Source organism: Girardinichthys multiradiatus, chromosome 5 (genome assembly GCF_021462225.1).
Source record: "Girardinichthys multiradiatus isolate DD_20200921_A chromosome 5, DD_fGirMul_XY1, whole genome shotgun sequence".
Lineage (NCBI taxonomy): Eukaryota > Metazoa > Chordata > Actinopteri > Cyprinodontiformes > Goodeidae > Girardinichthys > Girardinichthys multiradiatus.
Genome location: NC_061798.1, coordinates 27,883,587 through 27,908,931, shown reverse-complemented (window position 1 = coordinate 27,908,931; position 25,345 = coordinate 27,883,587). Strand labels below are relative to the sequence as shown.

General features: G+C 41.0%; 1 protein-coding gene across 1 annotated transcript; it reads left to right on the top strand.

Moving 5' to 3' along the window:
• The first annotated feature begins 12,914 nt into the window (after positions 1-12,914).
• LOC124867805 (germ cell-specific gene 1-like protein) lies at positions 12,915-24,816 on the top strand. The gene is made up of 5 exons (XM_047364426.1): positions 12,915-13,662; positions 14,919-14,966; positions 16,856-17,008; positions 17,166-17,277; positions 24,280-24,816. The coding sequence occupies exons 1-5, from the start codon at positions 13,386-13,388 to the stop codon at positions 24,572-24,574; spliced, it is 885 nt and encodes a 294-aa protein (XP_047220382.1). The 5' UTR covers positions 12,915-13,385; the 3' UTR covers positions 24,575-24,816.
• The last annotated feature ends 529 nt before the right edge of the window (positions 24,817-25,345 follow it).

The following is a 25,345-nucleotide window of genomic DNA, read 5'->3' as shown; positions in this document are numbered from 1 at the left end:
GGTGAAACTGAAGAACTTGGATGAAGGCCTACATTATTACCGCATTAACCATGTACCATTATGCTGCCACCACCATGTTTGACAGTTACTGCAGGGTTCATAGGTTTGAAAGCCTTTACCTTGATTCTTTCAAACATTCTTCCTGCCACTGAGCTCAAACGGCCTAATGTTTGTGTCTTTTGGGGATGAAGCTCATCTCTAGAAGGCATTTTTCTTGACCCATGTGGCCAGCTACAAATGTCTTGCTTAAAATACGCTGGGTTTGTAGCTGCGGCTTCTCTGCCTCTCAGTCCATGTTGCTGATGAACTGTGTACTGTGGACAGTGAAACTAGTGTTCATGATTTCCAATTGTATAAACAAAATGATTCCTGGTTTGTTCCCAAGCATCCTGACAAGTTTCCTTTCATCTGAGGTCACAGTTTGTGCCCGATGATTGAAACTTAGATGCTATGATCCCAAACATACATCAACACCGGAGAAACTAAGCGCCAGAGGAAACAAAGATTGAGATATGTGATCACAATGTATTTTCGGAGGAGGCAAGGTGAGGTTTTTAAACCTGACAGGACTCTACTAACTGTCGAACGGTGGTGGCAGCATCATTCTGGTCTTTTATGCCACTTACAGGTGGATTCCATGAAGTAAGAAGCTGTCTCTCCATCTTTCTTATTTATCCATCTTTCTGTCTCCCTTTATGTCATATTTTATGTTTCTGTCTCTTACAATCTTTATCTATCTATCTATCTATCTATCTATCTATCTATCTATCTATCTATCTATCTATCTATCTATCTATCTATCTATCTATCTATCTATCTATCTATCGGTTTTAGCAGCATGTTTTTCTGGGCGCTCTTTGTCCGCTGTCGGACTGTGTTCACCTGCGTGCGACTCACTGTGTCAGCATCAATGACACACAGGATTTTTTCTTCCAGCTTTTGTCAAGTTTGGCCATAGAAAGTAGAGTAGCGACGACGCAGGGAAAGAAATCTCTCATGACACGATCTAATAAAATGAATGACACCAAGTGTGAAAACTTACTATTACTACCTTGTTGGCAAGGCGGGGTGCCCCCCTTGGATAATGTGCAATGTGCTCACGTACCAGTAGGGGTACGAGTACCCCATGTTGGGAATCACTGAGCTAGATAGTTGAAACTTAGACAGTTGGGTCTTCAAACTGAAGAATGGTCCCTGAACACAGATCTGGTTTTGGAATGAATAAATCAGACATTATTCATCTGAATTACCCCCAACCTGAAAATTAATGGAATATGGTTTAAATCCTGGTCTGTGCCAGGAAAACAAAAGCAGTCTTAACATGAGTGCTCTAATATATAACCAGAAGTATGCCAGGACCTTGTTCTGAAGTGTTCGGTCAAGGTGCACCTGTGTGGATAAGGGAAACCCATGATAACATTTAACCTGTGCAGCCAGTTCTTGATATAAAACATCACTGAAGTTGACACATAATACCTCCATCCTGAAAAAGAACAAATCAAATGTATCATTAAAATCCCCACATTTACATAACATCCATGCTTATGTAGAAAATGTAGAGAAACCTATAAATGTAACATAGTACACATTTACAGTTGACTCCACCTATTGACATACACTGAGTATTTTTTTTCTCTATGTCTGACATTAAATCAGACAAAGCTTGTCCTGCTTTAGGTCCGTTAGGATTAGCAACATTATTTTGTTTGCTAAATGTCAAAACAAACAAGAGGGAAATAAATTCTAGTGATTTGGGCATCCTTTCTACAAGCTTCCTCCTGACAGAACTGCTGCAAGTCAGTCAGATTTGCAGGTCACCAGGCTCACTTTTCAGCTCTGCCCACACATTTTCTATGGGACTGAAACCAGGGCTTTGTGATTACTGCCCCAAAACATTGACAATGTTGTCCTTAAGGTACTTAATAACTAATTTGGTGCTATGACTGGGGTCAATGTCTTTCTACAAGACCTATTGGTGGCTGAATTTAAACTGCCTGGCTTGTGTCTTGAGATGTTGTTTTATAATATTTCTACGTAATGTTCTTTCTTCACGACGGCATCTATTTTGTAAAGTGCACAAGTCCCTCCTGTGGCAAAACACCCACACAACATGATGCTGCCACACCCGTACTTCCCTCTTGCAAGCTTCGTCCTATTTCCTTGAAATGTAACAATGTTGATTGTGTCAAGTAAGTTTTAGTTTCATCAGACCACTAAAAGTTTCAAAAGAAGGTTTTATCCTCTGACTGCATTTGAAAACTGTAAATTGCCTTTTTTGTTGCTGTTGGAGTAATGGCTTCTTCCTCCCTGAGAGACCTGTTTTATTGTGGATAGAGACACTCCCTCACCAGTTTCAGCCAGCACCTTCACAAGGTCTTTTGCTTTTGTTCTGCAGTTGGTATGCAAACATATTCATCTCTGGGACACAAAACCCATCTCCTTCCTAAACAGTATGAAATGTGATAAATAAATGTGCCATCTTCAGGCATCTGGAAATTGCACCAAAGGATAACCCAGACTTGGGGAGGTCAACAACTTTTTTCCTGATGTCTTGGCTGATTTCTTCTGACCATTTCTTAATAACCTTTGAGTTTAATTTAACCTAGTACTCCACACCTGAAAGAAAATTTCATTATAGTAGATCATTATCAGACGATGCTGTAACAACCTTTAAAGAATCTGTTCCACTTTTAATTTCCTCATTATCACTGAAAAGCACAGTGGAGGGCAATAATTATGTTTCTTCCCTTCACAAATTGATTCTTTTGTTCATAGTGTTTCTTCATCATTGCGTGGTGCATTAGACAATGCAGCCCCCTTGCAAAAGAAGGTAATCATTAATAGGAGGCAGGCTCCTTGGTTTAATTTAGATCTACGTACTTTAAAGCACAATATTAGAAAATTGGAGAGAAAATGGCGCTCTGCACAACTAGAGGATTCCTACTTAATCTGGAAAAATACCCTATTGTTGTGTAAAAAGACACTTCACCAAGCCGGAACAGCTTATTTCTCATCATTAATAGAAGAGAACAGGAATAATCCTGAAGATGATTACTTCATCCTCAGCAAGTGAGACAACATTGGAAATAACTGCAGAACCTGATTTGTGTTTGGACTGTTTTAAATCTGTGGAGCTTCCTGAGTTATCAGAAATGTTAGCTTCATCTAAACCTTCAACTTGTATGTTAGACCCAATCCCAACCAAATTATTTAAGGAAGTGTTCCCTCTGATTACCAGCCCCATTTTAGATATGATTAATCTATCTTTAGTAAATGGATATGTACCACAGGCTTTTAAGTTAGCTGTAATTAAACATTTACTTAAGAAACCTTTGCTTGATCGAGATGACCTGAAACATTACAGACCTATTTCCAATCTTCCATTCTCATCTAAAATTCTTGAGAAAATAGTTGCTAATCAAATGTGTGAGCATTTACACAGCAATATGCTGTAGGGATCAGGGGAACAGCGCTAGGCTGGTTTAAATCTTATCTGTCTGACAGATTCCAGTTTGTTCATGTAAATGATGAATCATCTTTCAACTCCAGGGTTAATTGTGGAGTACCACAGGGTTCAGTACTTGGGCCAATTCTTTTTACTATATATATGCTTCCAATAGGTCAAATTATCAGGCAGCATAGGATACATTTTCACTGTTACGCTGATGATACTCAGCTTTACTTATCCATGAATCCTGATGAACCCAATCAGTTAGATAGACTACAAGCATGTCTTGAAGATATAAAAACTTGGATGACTTTACATTTTTTGCTTCTAAATTCAGACAAGACAGAAGTTGTCGTCTTTGGACCGGAGTCTTTAAAAAAGAAACTGCTTAGTTAATCACTTAACCTGGATGGCATTAAATTGACCTCCGGTAACAAAGTAAAAAACCTTGGTGTTATTTTTGACCAGGACATGTCATTTAAATCCCATATTAAACAAGTTTCTAGGATTTCCTTCTTTCTTTTCCGGAACATTGTCAAAATTAGAAATATCCTATCCAGGAGTGACGCTGAAAAACTAATCCATGCATTTGTTACTTCAAGGCTGGACTATTGTAATTCGTTACTATCAGGATGTCCACAAAATGCAGTTAAAAGCCTTCAGGTGATTCAAAATGCTGCAGCAAGAGTTCTAATAAAAATTAAAAAGAGAGATCATATTCCTCCTATTTTAGCTTCCCTTCATTGGCTCCCTGTTAAATCCAGAATAGAATTTAAAATTCTCCTCCTCACATATAAAGCCCTTAATGATCTAGCTCCATCATACATCAGAGATCTGATTGTTCCATATGTTCCTAACAGAGCACTTCGTTCTCAGACTGCAGGTTTACTGGTGGTTCCTAGAGTCTCTAGAAGTAGAATGGGAGGCAGATCCTTTAGTTATCAGGCTCCTCTCCTGTGGAACCAGCTCCCAGTTTTAATCTGTGAGGCAGACACCCTGTCTACTTTTAAGGCTAGGCTTAAAACTTTCCTTTTTGATAAAGCTTATAGTTAGAGTGGCTTAGGTTATCCTGAGCTATCTTCCTTATTTTTTTACCTCCGTCTTCTTCCCTCCCTGTTGGATGGAGTAAGGGGGAGTCAGGTTTAGCCTAAACCGGCTCAGTTATGGTTGAGGTGCAAACACACCCTCCATTTCTGCTACCTGTATGACCCCATCTCTTTTCCAATGGTTATAATCAGTCTGACAGAGGGAGGTATCCCTATCGTTGTGGTTTTTAGTATAACAATGACCATCAGTGGGACCCTTTGTGAGGTGCCTTGAGATGACATTGTTGTAAATAAGCGCCGTTTAACCAAATAATTTGAACTGAAACTATCTGTGTAGTTATGCTGCTATAGGCCTAGGCTGCTGGAGGACATAATGAGCGCTTTCAGCCTCTTCGCTACATTCTCACACTACTCTCCAATGTTGCATTATTTGCTGTTATTTCACTTTTTAACTTTATGTTCTCTCTTTTCTCTTCCTAGGAGCTACACCTGGCCTGACTCTGTGTCTACCTGTGACACCTTTCTGGAGAGGGGAATCGTCCGAGTTTCTGCTGGCAACAACTTAATGCTCACCCTCTACCGATGATCCACATAGCCCTGCCTTTTAGTGTTTAACCCTTTCTCTCTCCTAGACATGGCGATTGACTGACCTTTACTGTGACTAACTATGTGCTCTTTTTCAGACTCTAACCTTGAAAACTGGCTCAGAGTTTATCTGTTCTTTCTTTCTAGGTGAAACAACTAAAGGAGCTACATCCATTAACATTTACTTTTCCTTCCCATAGAAAGGACTCCTGGATCAGTGCTTCTTTGTTCTCTTTGTGTCTCTGCTCTGTTCTCTCAAACCCCCAGTCAGTCGTAGCAGATGGCTGCTCACACTGAGCCTGGTTCTGCAGAAGGTTTCTTCCTGTTAAAAGGGAGTTTTTCCTCTCCACTGTCACTACATGCATGCTCAGTATGAGGGATTGCTGCAAAGTCAACGCCAGTGACTGTCCACTGTCTCTACATGCTCATCCAGGAGGAGGGAATGCTGCAAGTCACTGACTGGATGCAATCTGCTGGGTTTCCTTAGATAGAAAAACTTTTTATCCAATTTGAATAAATAAATAACTGACTGCACTGTTCAGTAGTAAGGATTAAGAGGAATGTATGTACCTGACTGTTGTGAAGTGCCTTGAGACAACATGTGTTGTGAATTGGCGCTATATAAATAAAACTGAATTGAATTGAATTGAAAATTTAACTTTTGACATGATGTTACAGAAGAAAGCAGTGTGTTTGAGGGATTGCCTGAGCTTTCACAAAATGTTACAAGACATAACCCATTTAGTGCATGTTAATCTCTGACTGTAAAGGCAGTAATAGAATAAAATTAGCCAAACATATTTTCATTATTATTCTGAAATTTGGCAAACGAATTAATTTTAGTACTCCAAACTAACCTAAAACAGGAAAGATTTAGTTTTAATTGGACTTTTTTTCCTCAGTGAGGAAAAGAAGAATGTTTTTTTTATACAGTGAATGTAAATATCTGATTTTAGCCATAATTCAAACATGTATACAACCGAAAAAGTAAAAACACAAGTTATAGTGGAGCTCTGCTGACTTTTTCCTGTGGTAAAAATTTAAATGCCAGGCATCTGTCAGGGTGTGTGTGAGAAACAGCTTTACACTGTCTGGTATTATTGGAAATGTAAGGGATTGCGTGAGCTAAACAAAGGTACGCGCAGCATATTGTCACAACAGTAGGTGACGTGTCCTCTGTGCAGATTGAAGGCAACAGCTATCCCAAAACAATCGTCCCCCCCCCCAGTAATTCATCACCGCAGATGTAAAAACACACAACCACAATCATAAAACCACTCAATCAACATCTAATGTCACTGTAAGCTGATTTTAGAGCAGACATTATGATTTCGAGGATCAGTGAATGGCAGATTATAAAGACTAATCCTTAGGGGCAACGTGTTAAGAGGCAAATTCCACTCAGCTTTGAACAGAAGTTGCCACTGAAATACAAATAACGTCTGTGTCTTTCACAAGTCTAGACTTCAATGTACAGCACTCTGAAGCTGCATACCCTTTTGAGGTATCAAATGGCAAATCAAAAGATGCACTGCAACAGCTATTAATCTCTTCTGACATTGATACTGGTGCACAATGCAGCAAACCCGGGATAAATTTATGCACTTTTCAATTTACAGTCAAGCTGTCGCAAGGGATTTGAGGCCCCACTGTGAATGTATATGATGTGATCTCATAAAGAGGAAATAATTGCATCTTTAAATAATCTCTGCATTGACATGCTTGGTCTTCTTCATGCATGTGAAAGCTGCAGCTTTGCGTGCTTTGAGATTTAGATTAACGAAACATTAACATCTCTGTCTTTTTTTCCTCCCTCTCAGTTCCAGACTTAGGCGAAGCTGCAAGGAAATGTGTCACAACTTTATCTACTAATAAAAAAATAATAATCCAAGGGATCAGTTGAAATCCAGCAGCCACAGAAATCGATTCTGGGTTCCGGCTCCTGTAAGTTATATAAGATTGCAGTGTGAAATATGTCACTCTGATTATATAAATGATCAGTTGATGCTATTAATAGTATGGTCCTGTTGCTGTTTTAGAGGTAAAATAGTTGAAATTCAAGTAACTTTACAACAATATGAATTTGTGTTCACATTCAACTATAAATGAAAATAACTGGAAATATTAATATAATCCATAAGAACTTTTATACTTGTCTCTCTTTTTAATTAATCATTTTATTGGTGAGCTTTGAGGTACTGTAATCATGAATTAACATGACGTACTGTATGAATAAATTGAGTGGATTTGAGTAAAACTGAATTGAATTGATATTTTTAGCTGATAGAGTAAACATACATTCATGTTAATTCAGTACCAGTAATTTTCAGGTAAAAATACACCATGAACTAAATTGTAATGGCCTCTACAGCAGAAAAATAATCTTGGTGATGGATGGGAGATATCTGGTTAAATCAGGCAAAAGAAAGGTTTTGTTAGATAAACTTGTAATTTAAAAATATGTAGAGAAGCTTTAAAAAAAAAGCCTACGCCACACGGCTTCAAGACTAGACAATCTGAGGACAAATTGCACAAAATGTTAAAGAAAACCTGTTTAAACTCATACTTTAATGGCCTTTGTGAAATTCAACTTTAAGAATTTAAAAGATTAATCCTGCATGAAATATATTTGGTTTAGTTTTAATCTGTATTTTTGTTGCTTTAGCTAACAAAACACTTGATGTATAATCCCCCCCCTGCTACCCTTTTTTTATGTTTTGAAATCATTACTGAATGCATTCCTCTGCTGTGTGGGTGACGTGTGTGTCACGTTACTTCATCTGGTTTCTTTACCAGGATCAGTGGATGCATCAACATTTATTACACCACACTGCGGGAAACGACTTCAACTGTGTCAACTGGAGAGCTGGGATTAACTTCCTGTTATTGCCAGAAACTCAGGAGACAACCTTTGACCATCCACATTGATTTCATAAGCGGTGTTTATGAGACAGCAGCCAAGTCTCTGGTCTTCCAGTGTACTGCTGATATGCCATAAGGCGCTTGTCAGCTGGTGGCAGTGTGTACTGGGTCATTTGAAGAGACAAAGCACTTCTTGAGTCCAAATCTACCCTGCTTCAGTAGGTCTGTGGTATACTGGTTCATAGAGCGACTTCCACACTTAATGACTCCCCTGGTAAAGATGGTTTAAATACCAAAAAATAAATTAATTTTAAATGTTGCAGCATAATTAGAAATTTACTAAAAGTCCAGCCTTTAATTTGAGGATGCTTATTCAGTGGAGAAACAAATAGCTTTATTTACACATCCAGTTTTTGTCAATGGGAGAGCCTTCTCTACAGGTGAAATTTCGTTTAACAGTCAAACCTTAAATAACCAGTAAAAAGATGTCCATAGATGTCCGTATTTGGAGGGCTTAGTCTTCCCCTGTGACATTTCACAACTCTGAGGCATACAGAGAGCCGGATCTTTGTCTAATCTTCTTAAGTAGTCTTGTGTTTTCTCTCATGCTTGCTTTTCTTCAGTAGCCCTATTGAGAGAGACCCACGGCATCACTGATCCTTTACCGTGCCTAACAGTGAGCCTAAGGCTATTTTCAACATACGGTATTCATGCTTTGTTTTACACCAGACCCACCTGGAAGTGTTTGTTGCAAAATGTAACCAATTTTAAATGAAATCTTTTAAAAAAAATCAAGGCAATTTGTGTCTGTTTTCTGTTCTTTGTGCTGCTGACTCTCTTAAAAAAAGCGTTTTTGGAATATGTTACCACTTGAATTTAACGTCAGTTTTTAATTGTTTTTCATGTACTGTAAATCTACCAATTTGCAAATTTGGAGTAGGGATCGACTTTTGACAGTTGTTTTTTTTTTTGGATGGAAGAAAGCTTCATGTGTTTTTTTTTTTTTTTGTTGTTAAATAAAGATTAGGGTGATGGCAAGGGGGCCTTATCACCAAAGATAAATAATCAAAATACCAGAAGAAACATGTAAAAAGCTGGTGTGCAACTATCCAAAGGCTAATGTAATGCAAATTATTTTTTTTATAATATAACATCTTTGCATGTTGCCTTACTATCCTTTGGGAGATATCTGTAATTTCCAATCAGAAACAAACTTCATGCTTAAATAAAAACAAAATCTGCCCAGAGTATGAATAATTTTAGGAAATGCATTAGTAAAATTCTTAAATACTGTCAGTATCACCAGCTGCTTGTTCTTCAGTGTCTGCAGCACCCTACCTGAGAGCCTTGACCTGATTTATCAGGTTTTATAGTGATGTTAAAGCGAGATCTAGCCTCTGGGGTTTAAGATGTTGGCACGCCGTTGAGGTGATTGACATGTTAGACCTGTCTGACTGAGGTTTATACTGGGGTTGTAAATATAAGCTCAAATGATTTGTAGCTTCACCATGTGGTGCAGCAGAGTTCAGACTGAAAATCAGCATTTGTCCTTGAGTTTCAACAAGAGGAAACAGACTCTGCATAGAGCCTCCCTCTGAACAACAGAGCACAAGTCAGCTTCTCTAAAAATGCTCAGAAATGAAGCCGAGGGCTAACAGGAAAAGCTTAAATGCTTCCTGCAAGGGATTTAAAAGTAATTAGTGTGCAAGGATTTTAATAGGTTTAGTTAATGTTACTGAGACATGAATGTGGGCTGGTTATGCACACTGTTGGACATTGCATAACCAGGAATCACTGAAGAGTCAAAGTGTTGCATTTTAATTTGGCCCTGCTGAGTGTTATATTTTAATTCACAGTGAATACCTGCTTCAGATTCATTTCTTGTAAGCCTTTCTCCTCCGTCATCCTCCTCCTTATCTCGTCTCTGTCCTGCGTCTTCTCTGGTCTAAATCTAATTTTCCTTCGTTGTTCTCAGTGTGGGATTATGACGATGTTATCTATAGGCAAACACATCTGCCTTGGGATTAATTACGAAACACTATTGTACCCATGATTACATTCAGTTCAAGAAGACTGGATGGACATCTCTAACAGTAAGACGTTGCAAGCTTTGACTCTTTTCATTAAAAAATGGCAAGATAAAAATGGCACAGGCTGTGGTATTTTTCCCATTACAGATTTGTTTCTGTTTTTGCTTTTCTTTATGTTTCAGATCTCGTACTCGTACTCGTCGTCTTCCGTTTTATCCGGGACCAGGTTGCGGGGGCAGCAGACTCAGCAGAGACGCCCAGACGTCCCTCTCCCCAGACACCTCCTCCAGCTCTTCCGGGGGGAGCCCAAGGCGTTCCCAGGCCAGCCGAGAGACATAGTCCCTCCAGCGTGTCCTGGGCGGTCCCCTGGGCCTCCTCCCGGTGGGACGTGCCTGGAACACCTCCCGAGGAAGGCGTCCAGGAGGCATCCGGTATAGATGCCAGAGCCACCTCAACTGGCTCCTCTCGATGTGGAGGAGCAGCGGCTCTACTCCGAGCCCCTCCCGGATGGCCGAGTTCCTCACCCTATCTCTAAGGGAGTGCTCGGCCACCCTACGGAGGAAGCTCATTTCAGCCGCTTGTATCCGGGATCTCGTTCTTTCGGTCATGACCCAAAGTTCATGGCCATAGGTGAGGGTAGGAACGTAGACCGACCGGTAAATAGAGAGCTTCGCTTTTCGGCTCAGCTCTCTCTTCACCACAACGGACCGGCACAGCACCCCCATTACTGCGGCAGCCGCACCGATCCGTCTGTCGATCTGCCGCTTCATTCTTCCCTCACTCGTGAACAAGACCCCGAGATACTTGAACTCCTCCACTTGAGGCAGGAACTCCCCTCCAACCTGAAGAGGACAAGCCACCAACATTTGTTTGATGATGTTTCAGATCATCAAACAAATGTTTATATAATACAAAGATTAATGAGATTAATACGAGTAAATACAAAAATGCCAACATTTTCAAGGCCTTTACCACATCACAAATTAACGGCGATTAATCATGTTTTTTGGTTCAATTTCATTACCCACTGCTAAACCTGTAGAATAAAAAAACAAATCACTTAAATAGAACCTCTCTGACAACATAAAGTAGGCTGCAAAAGACTGCAAAAAGCAACACAATACATAATCCACATGTACAGGAAGAACATTTCAACAATAAAAGATCAATAGCACGTGTACCTAATACAGTGTGGAAATGCCCCCTCGGCCCCCTTGAGCTTTTCAACCTGTTGCCACATTTCAGGCTTCAAACATAAAGATATAAAATTAAAATTTTTTGTGAAGAATCAACAAGTGGGACACAATCGTGAAGTGGAATGAAATTTATTGAATGTGTCAAACTTTTTTAACAAATAAAAAACTGAAAAGTGGGGCGTGCAATATTATTCGGCCCCCTTGCGTTAATACTTTGTAGCGCCACCCTTTGCTGCAATTACAGCTGCAAGTCTTGGGGTATGTCTCTATCAGTTTTGCACATCGAGAGACTGAAATTCTTGCCCATTCTTCCTTGCAAAACAGCTTGAGCTCAGTGAGGTTGGATGGAGAGCGTTCGTGAACAGCAGTCTTCAGCTCTTTCCACAGATTCTCGATTGGATTCAGGTCTGAACTTTGACTTGGCCATTCCAACACCTGGATACATTTATTTGTGAACCATTCCATTGTAGATTTGGCTTTATGTTGTGGATCATTGTCTTGTTGGAAGATAAATCTCCGTCCCAGTCTCAGGTTTCTTGCAGACTCCAACAGGTTTTCTTCCAGAATGGTCCTGTATTTGGCCCCATCCATCTTCCCATCAATTTTGACCATCTTCTCTGTCCCTGCTGACGAAAAGCAGGCCCAAACCATGATGCTGCCACCACCATGTTTGACAGTGGGGATGGTGTGTTCAGGGTGATGAGCTGTGTTGCTTTTACACCAAACATATCATTTTGCATTGTGGTCAAACAGTTCGATTTTGGTTTCATCTCACCAGAGAACCTTCTTCCACATGTTTGGTGTGTCTCCCAGGTGGCTTGTGGCAAACTTTAAACAAGACTTTTTATGGATATCTTTGAGAAATGGCTTTCTTCTTGCCACTCTTCCATAAAGGCCAGATTTGTGCAGTGTACGACTGATTGTTGTCCTATGGACAGACTCTCCCACCTCAGCTGTAGATCTCTGCAGTTCATCCAGAGTGATCATGGGCCTCTTGGCTGCATCTCTGATCAGTCTTCTCCTTGTTCGAGATGAAAGTTTAGAGGAACGGCCGGGTCTTGGTAGATTTGCAGTGGTCTGATACTCCTTCCATTTCAATATGATTGCTTGCACAGTGCTCCTTGGGATGTTTAAAGCTTGGGAAATCTTTTTGTATCCAAATCCAGCTTTAAACTTCTCCACAACAGTATCTCGGACCTGCCTGGTGTGTTCCTTGGTCTTCATGATGCTCTCTGCGCTTTGAACAGAACCCTGAGACTATCACAGAGCAGGTGCATTTATACAGAGACTTGATTACACACAGGTGGATTCTGAAAGTAAAGGGGCCAAACAATATTGCACGCCCCACTGTTCAGTTTTTTATTTGTTAAAAAAGTTTGACACATTCAATAAATTTCATTCCACTTCACGATTGTGTCCCACTTGTTGTTGATTCTTCACAAAAAAGTTTTATTTTATATCTTTATGTTTGAAGCCTGAAATGTGGCAAGAGGTTGACCAGTTCAAGGGGGCCAAGTACTTTCGCAAGGCACTGTAAATGCATTGTAACCTCCAAATTAAACCTGAGGCTTTCAAATTGCTGCTGAATGGAGCTCTCCATCCAGTATGACAAAGGAATATGGGGATAAAATCATTCTCTAGTTATAGGGACACAGGTATAGACAATTCCCACTGGAACTAAATGAGTTAGATTAAATTGTAAAAGCAATAGGTTGGTGCATTATGTCCTTTTTATTACTCTTTACAGGAACAACTTTCATGACAAAAATCTTGATTCTGTCTTGTAAAGTGAGCTACATGGTGGATCGGCTGTATCTGTTCGCGCTGTGATAATCGCCTGCCTTTGGCAAGCAATTTGCGATGGATGGAGGGAGAGGAAGGTCCTAATGACAGAGTCAGACAGAAAACGAGAGCACGGGGAGAAAATCCCACACTGATGCAAACGAGCATCAAATCCTCTGACAACGTGACGTCCGAGCAGGCTCGTGGTGAAGCGCGTGTGAATTGGATGGAAATGAGTCACTTTGCCTTCCGTCTGAGCTCCGGGTTGAAGATGTAGTCTATCTGTGGACCGCTGTTGGCAACATTTTTGGGTGTTCAATGGGACCTTATCCTGACCAGGTGCGGTCGTGCGTCTCTTCCACCTCACACCCATGAACTTCTGGGTCCTGCGCGCGCCGCTGATGCTGCTGAGGCTCGTGCATCCTTCACGCGGACAATGAAGACGAGGAGCCTGCTGTCGGTCAGCCTGAACTTCTTTGCCCTGTTCTTCGCCATCACTGCCTTCATCACCACTTACTGGTGCGTGGGGACGCAGCGTGTGCCCAAGCCCAAATGCAGCAAGCTGCGGACCCACCAGTGCATAGACTACGGAGTGAACGAAACGGACCCCAACAAGGTGGTGTACAGTTGGGAGACCGGGGATGACAGGTTCCTGTTCAGACAGTTTCACACCGGAATCTGGTTCTCATGCGAGGAAAACATCCACGATGAAAGTAAGAGCAGGTCTGTGTGCGGGTGTGTGCATGTGGACGTTGTATAAATCACACCCGCATTATAGGAAAACTTTACAATTTGCAATCTGGAAAGGGGTAGGGGAATGGAGGCATGTGTAAAAAGCTCTTTGCATTGAGCTTCTGGCAACGAAAAAGTACTTTAGTGGAGGTTTGCATCTTCAGCCATGTCATAATTCTACATATTTATTTATTTGTTTATTTATTCAAGCCTTTAAAAAAATATATAGGTATATTGATAAATCAAGTTCAGTTACAAGTACAATTGAAAACCCTGTCTGAAAATCCTGAGAGAAATTACATTTCCATATTTGGAGCTCTTTTTTGGTTTTAAAAAATCCCTTTTTTAAATGTATTCTCTATTGTTAATGCCATTCATTTATGTGGATATTTTTAAAAACGAATTATGTTTCTATTGTATTTTAATTTATAATTTAGCTTTCATAATTTCCCATATGTGTACATTTGAATTATTTTGTTATTTTGTTAGTTATTTGTGTTTTTATAGAAATGTAAGTAAATATACTTGATAACTAAAAAATAATTCTGAAAGATCGAGGCTTTTTAATTTATGGCCAGAGTGGAGCTGTTTTGTCTCTTTACAGTCATGAACAGCTCAAGTTAATGAGGATTATGTAACTCGGGGCCTTGATGAGTTTTTCCTCAAAACAGCTGTTGCCGCCATCCGCCTACCTGATTAAACAGTTCCACTTAAAACAAATCCAGCGACATGTGAGGCCTGATTGATGACAGAAGAAATGTGCTTATATATAAGTGCAGAAATCCACAGTGTCAAAGGTCATTTTTCTATCCTGTTTGTTGAACCGACACAGGGATGTCACAGTTTCTGACATCTGCGATTAGTTTTATTCTGCCTGCATTTTTTCCTAACCAGATTGAGCAGCTATGTCAGAACACCATCTGGTGAAACTGAATGGAAAATCAGAAAAGGGCCATGTCTGGCATATGTTTCATCCTCAACATGGAGTTTAGTCGTTCTTGAACTTGTGAACTTTGATTTTGTTTGCTCCTTAAGGATTTACCAGCTCACACTCTCAGTTGATTATGTTGGACCAACCTGAAACTAGAAGTTAAAATGATTAAAGACTTGTCCAAACTGTGATGCTTTGTTTGGTGATCCTAGGGTGGTTTTCTTTTAATTTTGCCATTTCAAAAAGATCAATAATGTCTACATGCTGAATATGCTCACATAACATGTTTTGTTTTTTGCCCTGAAGGTGAAAGATGCCGAAGTTTCATCGATTTAGCTCCTGCATCAGAGAAAGGTGACTATATCATCCCATGCTATGAAAACGCATTTTTACCCTTGCAGATTATTTTCTGTTTTAGCTTTTTTTTGGTCACATCTAAATGATTCAGATCATCAAAATGCAACTGTGTGCAGAATGGGAAAAAATATCATAAATAGAGCCTGTCCAACAACATGTAGTAGGCTAAAAGAAGCAACACATTTTGCCTGAATAAAAAAAAAAATCAAGAGTAGATGTCATTGACATCTATCAGTCTGGAAATTTTTGTAAAGCTAATTCTAGGGTTAGGACTCCAGGAAGAGTGAGACCCAATATCAACAAATGGAGAAAACATTGAACAATGGTGAACTTTTGCAGTAGTGGTCATCTTACCAAAATTACTCCAAGAGCACATTGACTCATCCAAGTTCACAAAATAAACCAGAATAACATTTAAAGCTCTGGAGACCTCACTTGCCTGAGGTAAGGGTAGAATTATATTATAGTAATATTTTTTTTATGACTTGAAAAATCTAATCTGGAATGGAGCTTTTTTGCACATCACCACACTGAGAGTACTGCCCAACTACTATTAGTAAGTTGTGTGATAAAGAAATGTTACATTCTTGAAAAATGTGATATTAAAGTTAACCTGTCATAAAGTGCAACTGGAGTTGGACCCAAATTGCTGACAGGCAGGAGCAGCATTTTGAGTAAATAAAAATTCATAAATAAAAGGCAAGAACTCACTGGTAGGCATGAGGAATATAAGGCATGGAGCATGACCAAGAGCAAAAACGGTCAAGGACTGTTCCAATAAACACACAAAAAGACAATCAAAAACTCAAAATCCTCCAAATCAGGCATAATCTTGAGCATTTTATATAGATGCAAGAAGGTGCTGAAAAGTTTAAAAGGTTCATGTCGGCGACATTTGAGTCTGAAGGTTATTTGTGATTTCTAAACCCTTTACTAAAACATGCTTGGATCCTGTCTGATGGTACGAGCTCAAATTAGAAGGTTGGTCTCTGCCTAAAATGTTCATTTTCCTGATATCATTGTTTTCCTTACTCACGTTTTTATTCAGGTGACCATATTGTTTGGTGAAAACACGTGGGTTAATAGTAATCAATACCATCATCGCAATATTTAACACGTGTTTACTTGATATTGTGCAGTTCTACCTTACAGAAATAAAAAAAAGTGAAACAAAGAACAAAATATTTGTTGCTAGTTGTTCGGTAAATTAAGCAACATTTCCCAAATCCATTGGATCTTGTTTACTACATACGTTTAATCTTCTTCTTCCAAACTGGTGTATCTTTGCCTTGCTGGCCCAAGGTTGTACGAAGTCATAAAGAGTGTTTAATTTTAACCTGGGCCCCTCTTCCTGTTAAAAACATCACCACCACTAGCAGCGCTTTAATAGATTTGGTGGAATCTGGGGGAGAGAGCCAGGTTAATTGGCTAAAAGCAATCATGAATAATGGGTTATTATTTGCTGAGATTTGTGAATAAACCGAGCTCAAACATAAAGAAAAGATTAAACTCACAGCATCAGAATGTAACTATATTAACACAACAGTCAAACGGTGAAGATTATTTTTTGCACTTTTACAATATACATTTGCTCATCCCTTTATATCTTAGATAAAACATTATAACAATTCAAATTGTTTAAATGTATCATTGCTGAAATCCTGATGTTTTAACACAATCTTTTAATTTTTCATTTCACACAGATCTATGATCTGTGTTAAAAACCATGCATTTATGGGAGGCTACTGGTGGTTTGGGGCTTGTTGGGCTTGAAGGGCAAGCAGTGTACAAACTGATGAAGTATCTTAATGTTTGATTTTCTGATTTCTGATCAATAATAAGCATTTTACTGAATTTTACTTTTGCAATTTTTTTATTTTTTGCAGGAATGCTATGGCTGTCTCTGGTTTCTGAGATGTTGTATATTTTGCTGCTGATGGTGGGCTTCAGCCTCATGTGTATGGAGTTGATCCACTCCAGCAACGTAATCGATGGGCTCAAGCTCAATGCCTTCGCTGCTGTCTTCACAGTGCTCTCAGGTAGTTTCAGCTTGTTGTTAAACACTGTATTTAAGCATTTGAGTGTGTTTTCTGCTTTCTGGAAACAAACCATCCTATCTCCGAGGAGTTCTGTACGTTTTTTCACTGACACAAACCGGAAGGTGCAACACTGACTCTGCTGTATATTTGATCTCAGGTCTTCTTGGCATGGTGGCTCATGTGATGTACACGCAGGTCTTCCAGGTCACCGTCAGCCATGGTCCACCTGACTGGAGGCCCTACAACTGGGATTATGGGTGGTCTTTCTGGTAGGACTTTACAGCTCCATGTCAAAGACCAAGTGTTTTATTACAAGGTTTTGAAAAAAGAAATCAACATAAGTAAAAATATTAATTCTGCAACCTTTAGCTTGGGCTTTACCTTTCTCTAGCTTTATTGTCCACATTAAAGGAGGCCAAGATGTCTCGTGTTATGGTGGGATTAAGCTTTCCGCACTGCAGACGTGTAATTACATAACGGGATAATATATCTTGTGCTATACATTATAAACAGTATCTTAAAATTCATCTTAAAGTGTCATTTAAATTCATTTGACGTGTGTGTAATACAGTAGAAAACAGACATATAAATATACTATATGAAAAGACACAACATTTTTTGTTCTTAATGTCTGACTTCAGAACAAACTAAACCTTTCCTGTTTTGCATCATTTAGAATTTTTCATGATCCGTGGGTCGTGTTTTTGGGAATCACTCGTTTATATTTGGATTATTTTGTTTTTATTATTATTGTTATTAAGGTGTTTCCATAATAGTTTGTTTTTTTTTGTGTTGAGTTTCGAGTTCTGTCTTGTACTCTGTTCTCTGTGTAGTGTGTTTTAGACTCTTATGTTAGTATTAGTCTTTAACCTGTGGTTGGTAAGGTCCTATTTGTGTCCTGGTTAGGTCCCTCTGTGATTATTTCTGTGTTTACTTTTCACCTTCCCCCAGGTTTCTGCTTAGATTCTCCCCCATCTGTTCTGCATTCCTGTGATTAGTCGGACAGGGTTTCCATTTCACTAATCACACATCCATGGTATTTAAGCTCCCTGATTTTCTTTGTTTACTGCTGGTTTCTTATTTTACTCTCATGATAGCTCCATGTCTTGTTTTCCTTGTTCCTCTTTATTAAGTTCATTTATTAGGTTATTCAAGTTCTTTTGTTTTTTGGATCATTCTGCTTCCTGTTGGCCTGCTTCTGGGTCCTCTACAAACATGACAGGATTACCAAAAAATATTTTTATTTAAATGCATCAATAATGAGAGTGAAGATTTATTGTTACTTTAAATTCAGAAGTTCACATAAATTTCCTCAGTTTTTAGTAAGATTGACTTTTTCATGTATTGTTTATCCTTTCTCAAGCTTTTCACTGTAATTTGAAGGAATTTTTGAGTTATTCCTCCTGACAGAACTGTTCTAACCGAATCAGGGTTGTAACAATGGTCATTATGGCCAAATACCTGAGTTTTAGCTTTTGAATCTGAGTGACCTTTCAGCCAATGTTCATACAATGACACTGTTATTATAGCTTCAACCGTTATCTTCACAAGGTATTTTGCTTTAGTTTGGAGGTTTAATACACACGTTTTAAACTCCAAAGAGTTCATTCATCGGACATGTTGTAATTTAACCTATCAGAAGCTTACAAAGCCAGGATGTTATTGTAATCTTAGTATATTTAAACTTCTGAATTAGAAAATAGTATTAAAACATTTTAAGAAATATCTTTCATAACTGTGGCATTTAGGAACAAAAAAATAAATATTTTGGTAATCCTAACAGACCAGAAATCCGAAAAGTTTAGTCTAGACTTATTTAAGAAAAAAGGGGGGTTAACAAGGTTATGTCTTACAGTGTATAAATATCTGGCTTCAGTTGTGTACTTTCAACTGGTTATACTCCCTGCTCCACCTCTTAATGGGACCCCTGGGATGTCTCTCGTGTCAATTACATAACCTCACACTGAAAACTGTGGTGATTTCTCTTGTACCATGTGACAAGACTGGAACATGGAGAGAGCAGGCTCTTTCAACCTCAGCTTTCCCAGAAGAGCTGAAGCATTTGCATGAAGCTGGGGAAGCTAAAGCACTATTCAGATATTATTGGTGTTGAGTTTATTGGTGTTGCTTCAACAAACTCGCTCTCTTCTGGACAAAGCAGGCAACACTGTAAAGATCGATAATATTTTTGGATTTCTCCAGAGCATTTAACACAATTCAGCCTGATTTACTAGGTCAGACATTCCAGAAGACACAGATGGATGCCTCAACAATCACCTGGAAAAATTAATACTTGATCAGTTATGACCAATGAGACCAAGGTTGTAGGCATGACCAAGTCATCAGCAGCACAGGAGGTGCACAGGGGATTGTTCTCTCACTATTCCTTTTCAGTCTGTATCAGAATCAGAAAAGCTTTATTGCCAAGTACGTTTTTGGACATACAAGGAATTTGTTTTGGCGTAGTCGGTGCAATACAATACAAATTAAACAGTATAAACATATCTACAATATAATATAAATATACGTGCACAGTTTTCAGTGAGTGAGAGTAAATATAGAGCAGTATAAGATGCAAGAGCAATACAACAGTGCAGGTGATCATTGTGCAAGTATGGCAGTACAAGTAAAGCAGGAGTCCAAGCTGAGCGTTAATGTAACACATAGAGTTACATAGAGTTACGGGTGTCCTGTCAGCAAAAAAGGGGGGGTGTGGGGGAAAGGGAGAATGTCAGGGTGGTTTCCGGGCTTTGTTAACCAGGCTGGTGGCAGATGGGAAAAAACTGTTCTTGTGGCGTGAGGTTTTGGTCCGGATGGACCGCAGCCTCCTGCCAGAGGGGAGAGTCTCAAAGAGTCTGTGACCGGGGTGGGAGGGATCAGCCAGAATCGTCCCTGCCCGCTTCAGGGTCCTGGAGGTGTACAGTTCCTGGAGCGACAGTAGACTGCAGCCAATCACCTTCTCAGCAGACCGAATGACACGCTGCAGCCTGCCCTTATCCTTGGCTGTAGCAGTGGCATACCAGATGGTGATGGAGGAGGTGAGGATGGACTCAATGATGGCTGTGTAGAAGTGCACCATCATAGTCTTCGGCAGGTTGAATTTCTTCAGCTGCCGCAGGAAGAACATCCTCTGCTGGGCTTTCTTGATGAGGGAGCTGATGTTTGGCTCCCACTTGAGATCCTGGGAGATGATGGTTCCCAGGAAGCGGAAAGATTCCACAGTGTCAATTGTGGAGTCACAGAGGGTGATGGGGGCAGGTGGGGCTGGGTTCTGCCTGAAGTTCACAACCATCTCTACTGTCTTTAGAGCGTTGAGCTCAAGGTTGTTCTGGCTGCACCAGTCCAACAGATGGTCCACCTCCCATCTGTACGCAGACTCGTCACCATCAGAGATGAGTCCGATCAGGGTGGTGTCGTCCGCAAACTTCAGAAGCTTGACAGACTGGTGACTGGAGGTGCAGCTGTTGGTGTACAGGGAGAAGAGCAGAGGAGAGAGAACACAGCCTTGGGGGGAACCGGTGCTGATGGTCACGGAGTCAGAGACATGCTTCCCCAGCCTCACGCGCTGCTTCCTGTCAGACAGGAAGTCAGTGATCCACCTGCAGGTGGAGTCGGGCACACTCAGCTGGGAGAGCTTCTCCTGGAGCAGAGCTGGAATGATGGTGTTGAAGGCAGATCCACAAACAGGATCCTGGCATAGGTTCCTGTGGAGTCCAGGTGCCGGAGGATGAAGTGAAGGGCTAGGTTGACTGCATCATCTACAGACCTGTTGGCTCTGTAGGCAAACTGCAGGGGGTCCAGGAGGGGGTCGGTGATGTCTTTTAGGTGTGAGAGCACAAGGCGCTCAAAGGACTTCATCACCACAGAGGTCAGGGCGACGGGTCTGAAGTCATTAAGCCCTGTGGTCCTTGGCTTCTTGGGAACAGGGACGATGGTGGAGGACTTGAAGCAGGCTGGCACATGACATGTCTCCAGTGAGGTGTTAAAAATGTCTGTGAAGACTGGAGACAGCTGATCAGCGCAGTGCTTCAGGCTGGCTGGTGAGACAGAATCCGGACCAGCAGCTTTCCGGGGGTTCTGTCTCCTGAAGAGTTTGTTGACGTCCCTCTCCTGGATGGAAAGAGCCGTCCTCGGCGTGGGTAGGGGGCTGGTGGGGGGGAACTTCAGGGTGGGGGTTGGAGGTGCCAAGGCCCCTCTTGAGGTTGGGGAGGTGGGGGTGGTGGATTGTGGCTGCAGCTGTTGGGGGGCGTCGTGGGAGATGGTTGCAGGACTGTCCCTTTGTCTTTCAAAGCGGCAGTAGAACTCGTTCAGGTCGTTGGCGAGGCGTCGGTCGTTGATGGAGTGGGGGGCTTTCGGCTTGTAGTTGGTGATTTGCTTGAGCCCTTTCCAGACAGACGCAGAGTCGTTGGCTGAGAACTGGATTTGGAGCTTCTCAGAGTACAGTCGTTTGGCCTCTTTCACTGCCTTGCCAAACTTGTACTTTGCCTCTCTGTATATGTCTTTGTCCCCACTCCTGAAGGCCTCTTCCTTATCCAGTCTTAACCTTCTGAGTTTAGCTGTGAACCAGGGTTTGTCGTTGTTGTAACTCACCCTGGTGCATGATGGTACACAGCTGTCCTCACAGAAGCTGATGTAGGAAGTCACAGCCTCTGTGTACTCGTCCAGACTGTTGGTAGTAGTCCTGAACACATCTCAGTCTGTACAGCCTAAACACGCCTGGAGATTCTCCACAGCCTCACTGCTCCACTTCCTTGTCGTCCTCACAACAGGTTTGCAGAGCTTTAGTTTCTGCCTGTATGCAGGAATCAGGTGGACCATGATGTGGTCGGATTGGCCCAGTGCAGCACGTGGGACGGCGTGATAAGCGTCTCTGATGGTGGTGTAACAGTGATCCAGAATGTTGTCCTCACTGGTCGGACATTTAATAAACTGTCTATATTTGGGGAGTTCGTGGGTGAGATTACCTTTGTTAAAGTCGCCAACGACGATTACGATAAGGAGTCCGGGTTGGTCCGCTCCACACTCAGTATCTGGTCGGCGAGCATGCGCTGTGCGACCTGCACGTTAGCTTGCGGCGGGATGTAAACACCGACCAGGATGAACGAAGCGAACTCACGGGGGGAATAGAAAGGCTTACAGTTTATGATGAAGGCTTCCAGGTCTGGAGAACAGTGCTGCTGAATCACTGTCACGTCGTTGCACCAACCACTGTTGAGGTAAAAACAGATTCCTCCACCTTTCGCTTTGCCGGAGAGTTCCGTGTCTCTGTCCGCTCTGTAGAGCTGGAATCCTGCCAGCTGCAGCGCGGAGTCCGGTATTAATCCACACAGCCACGTCTCCGTGAAGCACAAAACTGCCGATGAATAAAAGTCCCTGTTTTTCCCCAACAACAGTTGTAGTTCCTCCATTTTGTTGGGAAGTGAGCGCACGTTAGAGAGAAATATTCCAGGTAACGGTGTTCGTAGTCCACGCTGGTGAAGACGTACCAGCACCCCAGCCCGTTTCCCTCTCTTCCGGCGTTTCACCGCGTGAACAAAGGTGAGCGGAACCTTTGACCAGAATGTCCAAAACTTCCAGAGCAGTAGGTAGAAATGTTGGAAATAACTCCTCTGGTGTAGTAGCCCTGATGTTCATGAGTTCTTCTCTGGTGAGAGAGCTCCGGGTACCATCACAGAAGACCGTTTTAAAGCAAAAAAACAAAACAAAACAATGCGCACCAACACGCTGAGGCGACCATCTGCGGCGCCATCTTGGATCATACCTCAGACATCCAAAACAAGTTCTGTCATCTGGAGTAATATTTGGATGACTCTGCAGTCATCAGGTGTATGAGAGATGGACAAGAAGCTCTGAGGCATGGTGTTTGAACCAATCCTCTTCAATATGAACAAAACAAAGAAAATTAATGTATCTCAAACACCTTTTCCATCATGGGAGAAGAAATGAAGGTGGTGTAAGGGTATACACCTCTTGGTGTTCACCTAGACAACAGAATAGACTGGAGATACAACAGTGAAGCTACCTACAAAAAGGGATGGAGAAGACTGTACTTCTGTAAGAAGCTTAGCTCCTTCAGTATTGGCAGTAAGATGCTTCAGATCTTCTTTAAGTCTGTTGAGGAGAATGCAGTCTCCTCTGCCATCATCCGCTGGGGTAGCAGTGTCCGAGCCAGTGATTTTAAAGAAGTTCAAGAAGCTGATAAAGAAGGCTGGATCTGTTCTAGAGATGCTTGTAAAAAGAAGGATGCTTTATAAAATAAAGAACATAATGAATGACCCTGAGTGTTCTCTCACAAGACTGTAATGCAACAACAGAGTTGTTTCTTCAGATCCACTGTAATGCAGACCACTGGAGGAGATCCTTTCTGACCACAGCCATCTACAGTGACTCTGAAGAAACTTGGATATTTTAAGTTGAACTAACATTTAATTTCATTTTGGGATTCATTTAGTATTTCTGAATTAACTTAAATTGGGAAGGCTGTGGGCTGACATCCTATGAAACTATGGATTAAGAATGGGATGTCACTTCAGTTTATGTCTACAGGCAATATAGTGTGTTTTCCTGTCTAACTCTAAAACTGTCTGCACTGAAGGTGTCTCAACGCATGTCAACATTTCAGAGAATAAAAGCAATATTACAGAATTCGGCATCACATTTACAGAATTTTAGTTTAAAAAACTAAAGTGGTTAACCTTCCTGGCATTCCAAACTGTTGGCATGTCAAGAAAATTTTTTTGCTATGCGCCAAATGTTTTATAAAGTTAATGCTTTTCTGTTATAGTTTAAGAATGGGTTTAATTTTTGTAAATCAGCCAATCAACTAAATAAGCAGAAAAGCAGAGTCTCTCTGAGATCTTCTACCTTACTTGCTGGTGGACATGAGGTGCTTTAATGTGTCCTCATCCTTGTTTTTTGTTGTTGAAAAGCGGAGTTTTCATCTGATTAAAATACACACATATACTAAGGTTTAAGAAACTTTATAACTTTTTGAATTTGAGATAGATGGCCACCAGTGATTTGTTTTAAAACATTCTTCCTAAAGGTGGGATTTTTCCCCCCTATCAACTAAATATGCTCAAACTAATGATGTCATTTTCTAAACGTTTCAACGTGAGATTAGCCTTTCTCTGCACCTATTGGTTGTTCCAATAGATACACCGAGTATGGTATATATTCTGGTTTTCTTTATTTTATGTTGTCTTCACCTCTTTCACTGCAGAATAATAACATCTCATGTTTTACAAAACAAACTCTCTTTCTTTAATCAGCTTGGCATGGGCGTCTTTCACCTGCTGTATGGGCGCATCAGTCACCACCCTCAACTCCTACACCAAGACCGTTATCGAGTTCAGGCACAAGCGCAAGACCTTTGAGCAGACCATCCGGGAGGAGAATGCACGGGAGGCGTACGGCTACTTCCGGGATAACTCCTTGCACTCAATCTCTAAATCTGTGGACATTTATTCCAATCAGTCCCTAAACAGCGGCAGGAGGACTCCCATACCTGCTGCCTCCTTGGACTATGTTGACTTTGCAGCGTCTCTTGGGGAAGAACAGTGTTGAGATTTTTTTTTTCTGTGTTCACCTGTGAGGTTACTAGATTTCCTCCATCTTATGCTCTTTAACACTGCCTTAACTGAAGTAGGTCAGGGAGCTTCAAGTCACAAATAAATCAGGTTGGGGAGGCCAAAAATGACCTGGGGGGGGGGGATGACTGCCCATGAGATCCATGGATGAATTTGTATCTCTTTTTTCCTGTAACTGAGTACAATGTAAAATTAAAGGAAATGTTGAGTTCACCCTTATAAACAGAGTGCCTCACAGTTTCTCATAGCCTTATACCTGGTCCATTTAAAGGACCAGCACAAATATTAGGCTTTACTGGATTTCCGAGTGGTGAATAAAGCCATACATTTACTAAAAACTGCCTATTCACCATTTATCACCTGGAGTTTCAAAGCGTGTTGTTAGTTACTAATAGGCTGTCCTGTCTACCACTATCGTGGTACCAAGGTTTTAAAAACACAGAGTTTCAAAATAGTTTTGCATCATGCTGTTTCTATGGCTTTTCGGATTATTAGGAGCATTTATGTTGTATCTGAATGTTCTCTCTTCTCTCCATGCATGCTCTCTCTGGGCACCCTGCTCTCCTCCCACAGTCCTAAACCATTCCTGTTAATCTCTGAATTGCCTTCCTGTTTAAGTGCGCGCACGTGTGTGTTTGTGTGTGTGTGTGTGTGTGTGTGAGGATGTCTGTCCTGTTTGTGTCAGTGTTGGACTGGTGACCTCTCACCCATTGACCACTGGAGGCAACTCTGCAACAGTTAAGCAGGT